This window comes from Belonocnema kinseyi, chromosome 2 (assembly GCF_010883055.1).
Source record: "Belonocnema kinseyi isolate 2016_QV_RU_SX_M_011 chromosome 2, B_treatae_v1, whole genome shotgun sequence".
Classification (NCBI taxonomy): Eukaryota; Metazoa; Arthropoda; class Insecta; order Hymenoptera; family Cynipidae; genus Belonocnema; species Belonocnema kinseyi.
In genome coordinates this window covers 66,150,275-66,159,569 of record NC_046658.1, presented here as the reverse complement: position 1 = coordinate 66,159,569, position 9,295 = coordinate 66,150,275, and the positions used below count along the sequence as shown (strand labels likewise).

Genomic DNA, 9,295 nt, shown 5'->3' with positions numbered 1-9,295 from the left:
TCTAATATAGCATGCAAAGGGGTGAGTACTCTAAGTTCACCCTGAGGCTATCTGAAAGAGGGAGAATCTTCCCGGATAATTTTTATTTGTAAAATAAATTTGTAAATGAGAGGGTTGTTGTTATTTAAATCTCAATCTAAAAATCTTGAGTATTAGAACTCATTTCCTTGCATTTGTAAGAACCTCTCCTTTAATAAAACAATACACCTGTCAGGGTGGTCAATGACCTTATGAAACTAGCCTTACTGACCTAGTAAGGGTTTATTATTACGGTAGCTATCTCTAACGATAATTATCTGTAAATATTATAAATTCAGAGAAAAGAGATCCTAAGCCCTATGATGGATAATTAGCTTTTATGACAACGCGGTGTCACCATAAAGGGGTGATGCATCTGGCGCGCGGTAACTAGCCTGAGTCGCGGCGCCCTCGCAATCCAGGTGTTCTTATCCTTCTACTAAGAAGGATAAAGAGAGCGCTCTACCGAGAGCGAGAAAGAGAGATTTATCTCAAAGCGACACTTTGGGTCGAAATAGAAGAAAAGCCTCTACCGAAGGCTGACGAAATGGGCAGTATCCATTTCATTGCGGTGTACCTGCTCGTCTTACCCTCCCCACTCGACTTCTCCTCACGTCCCTGACTGAGCGAGATTGCTGTGCCGAGCTTTGCCAGCGGGGGGCCCCTTTGTCCTAATGAGGCAGAAAATGCCATACATAAAAATGTTATAGTTTCGCATTCAGCAAATTAAAAATGTTATATCAGGAATGTATGTTTTTTGCGATTCCTACGATATGTAACTTGCAATTAAAATATTGAAATTAGACTAAGTTATGGCAGACATTAGTTTGTTTTGACCCTGACTAGATAGAATTGTGGAATAGTTGAAAATGCATCAGTTTATTTGATAGATCAGCTTATTTTATCGTCATATTTGTTTATTTATAAAAAAATGAAAACCTATTTGAAAAATCAGGCTCGACAACTCTCTTAGAAATCTTAACAGCTTCTTTCAAATTTTTGCTTTGTTTAAATCGCTTAATATTTGTGGGCTGTACGTTATTTTGAACCAAAAATGTCATTTTTTCCCGCTGTGGGCCGGGAATGTAAAAATGATATCATATGGACTCCCATGTAATACAAAGCTGTTTTGTGGGTCACTCAGGTAGGGATTTAATTTAGAGGTAAAAAAAAGTAAGGCTGATGTGTAGAGTATATGCTACGTTTAAATCGTAAATATAAAATTGGAAATGGGTAAATTCGGTTGCATGTTATGAATTGTAATAATATACATTTATGGAAATGATATAAAAATAAAAATTTGAGTGCGAAGCACGAGATACGTGATGAGAATGTATTCGTTAAAGCCGAAGGAGCTTTAACAAAAAAGAAGTCACTATCACCAAATTACTGTTGTCGATGTTTTGACCTTTAGTTTAAAAAAATATGTGCACAAATTTAAGGAGTATACAAAGACCGAGCGCGAGGTAAATACATTATCGAGCGCGAGATAAATATATTATCGAGCGCGAGAACGAACAGTCGCGCGCGGCATTTGCATTTGAGGCTTAACAACTCAGTCAAAAAAAATCCTAGTGCAACAGAAAAACAGTCATATAAAAGCTGAATGTGTTCTACATAAATGAGCTTGAAGACGTTTATGTAAAAAAAATTTTGCGCTTAGCAGACTAACACAGATATTAAAGCGATTCAAACTGCAAACTGTAATGGATAGGCTCTGTATTTATTTTCAATCACCCCTAAGGATGTGTTAGTCTTTTTTTTTGTGAAAATCACGATATTTTTTGTACTGCCGACCGCTGGTCCCTTTTTTCGCCCCGTGGCCAGTTGCCATCCAAGCATTCAGAACCAGGGGTCGAAGAATAGCACCAGCGGTCGGCAGTAAAACAAAAAAAGGGCCCCCCTGCTTTCTGTCACTTGTTTTTGAACAAAAAAAATGTCTAAAAACATCGCGATTTTCACAAAAAAAGAAGTCTAATACATCCTGCCGGGTGATTGAAAATAAATACAGAGCCTATCCATTACAGTTTGCAGTTTGAATCGCTCTAATATCTGTATTAGAACTGAAGATAATATAGTTGCACATTTTTGTACTTTTAAGCAATGATTTTTATTATTTTTTAAATTTCTCAACTGCAACTGGTTCACAACAGTTTTTCTCATACTCATGAATTTTTTCAAGTTTTTTCCATCGCCCCTTGTATAAGAAATAATGCTCTAAACTTGACTGTTCTTAAATGTACCCAAAAATCCTTACTTTTTTTTACATTTTTCAGTTTGTTAAGCACAAATTTTTTTTTGCATAAATGTCTTCAAGCTCATTAACGTAGAACACTTTCAGCTTTTAAATTACTGTTTTTTTGTTGCGCTAGCATTTTTTTTGACTGAGTTGTTAAGCTTCAAAGGCAGATGCCTATAGTTTCCTCGCCGATAGTAAGCGCGCTAAAAATTGCGAACTTGACTGCGCCCAACCATTTCAAATTTTATGAACGTTATAAAAGACCCAACAGGAAACTTTTAAGTGCTAAGGCGTTTTCAATGAATAAATTTTTTTCGATCCAGCCTACTCTATAAACTTTGAGGCACACATTATCATTGTGGAACTTACGATTCGCGCTTGATTTTCGACAGACATTTCAAATATATATTTGTTTTCTAAGCTACTTTAAATAAAAGACTAAAATTATTTCTTTAGATTTTCTTTCGTAGTTCGCATCTCAAGCGGGAAAGTTGTACATAATATTTCCCACTGTTCCGCCTGGAGTTGCTATGCTAAAAATAGGAATTTTCGATTTTCACTGAGCGTTCTTGATAGATAAAAATGAAACTTTTTCCAAAAGCAACAAGTGTTTCTTTTAGACTTCTTTACACACCCCGCCGAATTTAGTGTAACAAATTCAAATTTTCAATTTTTACTTAGAAATTTCGATAAATACATTTCAACAAAAAGTTCTGTCAAATAATGTTTAAAATAAATTTTGTTGAACTTTTTAAAACCTAAAATTTTTCGTTTAGACTTCTCCCCACATTGCGCGTCGTTTGGCTCAAAATTTAAATCATCGATTTATTTCGCAGTATTTTAGATAAATAAAACTAAAATACGATAAATTAAACTAAAATTACAAGTCGAATCAAGACATGGTTTAAAGAAATTTGGTAGGTGTCTTTAAAATCTTACTTTATTCTTTCAAACTTTTTTTACATATCTATCTTAGTTTGAGGTCAAATTTGAATATTTAATATTTGCATAGCATGTGAAATGCCACTACCCATCCACGGTTGAACAGGGTCGATCTGCGTATCCAGAGATCGGAAGTAGCATTTACATTCCAAATATGGGATCACTGTGAATAATAAGTTATCAGAATCTAAAAACATTAGATTTTTTTATTTTGTAGAAACTTGTAAATTGCATCGCATCACAACTTTTTCATGCAGAAATTTGGCAGAATATGAGTGAAGACTAGCAAAGAAATAAAATACGAAAGTTTTTTTCAAGGGAGATAAAATTTAATTGTCGACGAAATTGTTTAACTTGTCGTACAATAAATCATACAATAAAATTTACTAATGGACTAAAATTTTGAACAGAAGGGTGACAATATTACTAAATTAGATACTTCGGTTTCTATAAAGCATGATTTGAAACACCAAAGAATAATACTGTTATTCTTCTATTTTCTTAATCAATATTTGAATTTACTAATAATGAGATATATAAATATAAGAAAACGATCCATTTGATTGTTTTTTTCGAATGCTTATTTAAATACATTATACATGAACTAAAATTGTATTATGGTAAACAGGGGTACCAAAACCCTAACATAAAAACGACACTTGGTAGAAAAATTACAGGTATTATTACGAAATTCCATGCATCGAATTTAAAACACGAAAATCTAGATAAGTGAGTTTATTTACGGAGAATATCAATAACTGGGAAGTGCCCCAGTTTACTCCTTTTTAAAATTTTGGTACATAATCAGAAATTAGTTTTGTTGGATAGGAATTAAAATGTCAACTTAAGATTAATAATAATACCATTAACTATACTCTAAACAATTCAGTTTAGACTAATAAAAGATTTGTTTTCGAATTTGTGTCTTTTAAACAAGGAAAGTTACAACAAAAAATAGTTGATATTTTATTTCCGCTTACAAATTTCTATTTAATTTGAATCTGAAAAAGTGCAAGACCTTTTTTCATACGATAAAGAATAAAATTAACGTAATCTAAAAGTATAAGTTAAGTATTCATTATTGATGAGCACACAACTAGAAGTTTGTTTATTTTCTAGATTTCCAACTATCTTGAAAGGTTTGATTAATCTTCAGCATTTGGAGGACGCGGACGTCTTGGCTTTTTTCTACGAAAATAATAAAGTTCTATTAAATTTCCACCGAAAAAAATACAATTTCTTTCAAATATAAAATTTGATTTTCTCCTCCTCATTAGTTACTTTACATTTCAATAGTTATATATCAATTTTCCGTTTTAAATCTCTCAAGTACAGTGGAACCCTTAAATAGACCTCCCTTCTATGGTTCTTCCGAGCACTAAGGCCGCGCTGCGGGTAGGTGTAACAAGAGCTGCGCGGGGTGCGCGGGATCTACGGACGACATTCAGGCGTGCAGTCAAGAGTGAACAAACAAAATCGGAGCGGGCTATAATGAGTTAGATTCCACCTACCATCAGCCCCAAATTCGGCGCTATAAAAGAGTTTCACTGTATTTTCTTTTTCCTTAATTTAAAAATACCACTTCTTCAAGAAATATATCCTTATCTTGACAGAATAAATATAAAATTTTCTTACTGAGGAGATCCACCATATGCAGTGGCGACAGAATTCGCAACTCCTCCTTTTCCTGTAGAATAACTATTAGCAATGGCAGTGACAGATCCAGGAAGAGATCCAGAAGATCCAGATCTGGAAGAACCTCCAGGATATCCAAAAATCATTGGGAAAAAAATATTACGACTAGGATATTGTTGACGACGTTTGCCTTTCTGTGGTACCAAGGGAGCAATTCCTCCTGTAATATCGTCATCATATTCATCCTCATCTTCTTCGTCTTCCTGTTCATCTTGTACTGGTAAGACCACTTTCTTTCCTTTTTTTGTGTCAGTTTTTTTTGGACGAGCTGCAGCTGTTTCAGTTGATTCTTCAGGAGCTGTTGTGCTACCTGGATTCGAATCATTTGTTTCATCCTGGAAATAAATATTATATTCATTTTGAAAAATTCCATTCGTGTAACCTTTCAATATTCGAAGAACAGAAATTACTTCAAATAAATGGCAAATCTGAATATGTACCTGAGGTTTATTATGATGTTCTTGATTTCCTTGACCTTGTAATTTATTTTGATCACCTTCATCAGCTGCACTTGAATTTTCTTCTGGCTGAGGAGCTGCTTCGGCTTCAGAATTTGCAATTTCTGGTTCAGTAGCTGGCTCTGGACCAGGCTTCAAATAATCCGGTTGGTTACCATCACCTAGATAAGCCGCTCCATTGACCGCGCTTCCTTGCGCAAAAACTGCAGTTGCTTGATCGCCATTATACGATTGACGAATTGGTCTGTAGTAGCCAGTTAAGATCATAGCTCTTTGAGGATAAACACCAATTGGAGTTCTTTTATCTCTCATAAACATCAGTGGATTTCCGTAAGGACTCATCACGACTGCTACTAGAAAACAGCCCATTTTTATTAGTTTTGAAACATTTCTAATTAGTGGATCCACACTTCTTATAGAAAATATTTCAATGACGTTATGAATCTTCTTTATGCAGCATTTTTGCAATTTAAAAATACCAGAAAATAATTAGGACTATCGGTTACCTTTAGTTTAGAAATTATTAGAAAAGAAAAAATTGTTTAAACCCAGTATGTTTATAACATTTGAAGCTTGAACACCTTTCCAAAAATAATAATTCTCTAAGTTAATTAATTTAGGTACGCAAAGAAGCAAAATAAATCAAAACAAAAAATATCGATATGAATAAAAATGTAAATTTACTTACCAGGTCTTAGTAAACCTCTTCCATCCGTTAGTGAAAGTATGACTGATAGAGCAACCAGAGGAAGAAGAAACCACGAAACCATTTTTGATAAATAATTTATATTCCCGCAACACAAACTTGTTTCCTGTGATCCTTACACTATTCTTTGAAACTTAGTATGAAATTGAATGCAGTGAATTATATCAAAAATAAATTGAAATAAGCTCAATATGAAATAAAGGAAAATTTCTTTTGAACACGATTTGAACTATATATTGGAAATGAAAATTAATTTAACAATTTTTTACGAAGGAAACAGGGCTGAAGCTCAGAATAATACCCAGCAGACTTTGAGGCTCCTGATTTCACAATTGCTTTTATACGAGGAAACCCTACCCCATGTTAGATGTCATCGCTCGCTGATGAGATTCAACAGGGATGGGATCTTCTGGAATCCCCACCCCTTCTCATTACACATGGACATGCATGTATCGTTGTACCTATAAGAGCCCCGTAACGCAAGCGCATAGACATCGCTACGTGATTCCCATAAGCAAGCAGAACAAGTGAATTTGATGAATTCATTGAGATCCAATCGCAATCTCAATTCGATGTCTGGCTCAAAAGACATGGTGGAAGCAAAGCCGGTGAGTTCCGGATGAGAATGTTTAAGATTTTTTCAAATTAAAACTTTTAACAATTGAATTATATTCCAAAAATGACTATAATGGAACATAATTACACATAGTCTTCATTTTTCTAACGTGTCATAAAAAAAGTCACAAAGGGAATCAAATTTGGTGGCAAATGCAAAATCAAAAAAATTTTCAAAAGTGTTTAAAACATGTTTTTTTTGTGATCAAACTCAAGTACTATCTCACTTTTTTACCACAGAATGATCACCCGAAAGGCTATCATTATGACTTTTCAGATTTTTAAATTTGGAGAGTCTTAGTGTCAATCATTAAAAACAGTAATTTTTACATTATAATACTCCAAATTTATTCCTCTAAAAATTCAACTTTCGATTTCTGGCGATAGACCCACCCCCCAACTTGTTTGTTTTCCAGAAAAAGAAATAGCGTAATTTCATTTTAACGGTAACCTATGCCCCCGGCTTTTGAAATTAGCATGGGGTTTTAAATGGAAAAAAGAGATTTTCAAACAAATTCAGAATGCCCCAAATAATACAAAGCAGCAGTTTCTTAAATTAAATTCATGCTGAGCGGTATTTTTTGGGACTTTTTTCAACATGAAATATTTTTAGTCGATAAGTGACAAATATCCAAGTATCTTTTAACTGATTATAAATTTTTTCAGCAATTATTATTTGTTGAAAGAATTTTTCTCTCTCTTTGAATCGTGAGAAGTTAATATTTTTGAGTATAAATTATACAAAGTTGATGAATATCAAGTTTTTTAGTTCTTGTTTAACATATTCGGTTATTACTTAAACAATTTTCATTAATTTAAAAATGTTTTCCTCCCTAAAATCGTAAAAAGTTATTGTTTTTTTTTTCAAAAATAATGACACAATTAAAGAATAGTGAGAGCAATATATTTGTAAAGGATATTTGAATTTAAAAAAATTATTGTTTAATTTATATAAGCTATGCGTTCTAAGATAAGGAAATACTGAATATTAAAAGACATGGTGTAAGAGATTCGAAAATCTAGACTTTTCTCTATTCTCCTTATAAACAGGCGCACGTGAGTGAGTATAATTTATTTAAATATTTGCAAAATATCTTAAGCACAAAATCATTACCCTTAAAATCCGATAATTTTATCATTAATGGCAGAAAAGAATAAATTTTCACGATTTACAGAGAAATATAGTTAAAAAAATCGGCCACTGCCCGGGCACATTCTCATCGCTCGCAAGTTTGAGCGCTCGGCATTTGCATTTCTCCCACATTCGTTCACAGACTTTTTAAAATTCAAGATCAAAGAATCGACAACTGTAATTTTGTGATTGTGAACTCTCTTTTGTTAAAGCTGTTTTGGCTTTAGCGAATACATTCTCATCACGTACCTCGTGCTTCGCACGCGATTTTGCCTAAAATGTTCAATTTTCTACAGTATGCTTAACACTCTTATATCAAATATAATACATTTTTTATGCACCTCTGCCTAGGATTGAGTATTTAGATTTTTTAAAATAAAGTACCAATTGTATTTATCATGATTACTTTAATACTTGTTTTTTTATTTTGCGTTAAATTTTATTCTTAGCTGCGCTAAAACATTATAATTTTAATAAATTTATATAATTAAAATTCATAATATGCATGCATATTGAAACAGTGTTATTCTTATTACCTTGTTTTTATAATTTTTTAATATTTTTATTCTTGTTTTTTATGATTAAAAAAAACTACGCTTCCTATCAAAAAAATATTCGTAAGAAAATTGTCATTCTTTTTTGGTTGAAAACATTTTGTCTCACTTATTATCGTAGCTTGTATCTTTGTACTCAAATATATTTTGTTTTGTTTTCAATAGTGTTTTTCAAAAATAAAAGAAAAGCTACTTATTCTACAAAAAAATAATTCCTGAAAAATTTGCTATTCTTTTTTGGTACACAATTTTTGTCAATCTATCTTTTTTCGTATCTTCCTTTGTTCTCCACAAAATGGAGTTATTGCTTTTTCGTTGTTTTTTTTTCGATAAAAATTTGAATCTCGTAGTGCCTTGAAAAAGAAACGTTTTTCTTTTCATGACTTTTTTCCATATCACGCTTTGTTTGGCTTTAAATGTTAATTTTCGTTTGGTTTTTTGGATTTGGAAAATAATATAAATTTGTTAATTTTTATTTTATCAAAAAAACTAGTCGGTATAAATTGTTCGTATTTTGATCTATAAAGTGTGCCAAAGGGGAAACCAATTATATAATTCCTTCAAATTGTACCGTGTTCATGGACTACAACGACTACAACGAGAACTACGACAGGCAGACACCGACCGACCCGAAAACTATTTTTTCTGACTCAGGGTGTCTTAAAACGTCGAAATTTTATAAAATCCGCGAAATTCATTTTTCACATGAAACGAATACCTTCTCATTAGGACGAGAATGTAAAAATTGTTAAAGGTCCTGCTGAAAAAATTATTGCTCTCAATATCCTTTAATTGTGTATATTAATTTCAGAAAAGAATAACTCTTCACGATTTACAGAGAAAAAAATCTTTTACAAATTTCTAAGTGTCCTGTAGTAAATAATATTGCTTTCAAACTCTGTTAATTGTCTCATTAACTCCAGAAAATAATGACTT

At 32.5% G+C, this 9,295-nt stretch overlaps 1 protein-coding gene across 1 annotated transcript in view; it reads right to left on the bottom strand.

The window, feature by feature from the left end:
- The window catches only part of LOC117182699, a 39,829-nt gene extending 33,452 nt beyond the window's left edge, over positions 1 to 6,377 (bottom strand). The window contains exons 1-4 of the mRNA XM_033375804.1: positions 6,041 to 6,377; positions 5,335 to 5,705; positions 4,835 to 5,229; positions 4,711 to 4,730 (exon numbers count right to left, since the gene is read on the bottom strand). Of these exons, the coding sequence (XP_033231695.1) occupies positions 4,711 to 4,730; positions 4,835 to 5,229; positions 5,335 to 5,705; positions 6,041 to 6,122 (868 nt within the window). The 5' untranslated portion in view covers positions 6,123 to 6,377. The remainder of the gene's footprint in view (positions 1 to 4,710; positions 4,731 to 4,834; positions 5,230 to 5,334; positions 5,706 to 6,040) is intronic.
- Positions 6,378 to 9,295: the final 2,918 nt, after the last annotated feature.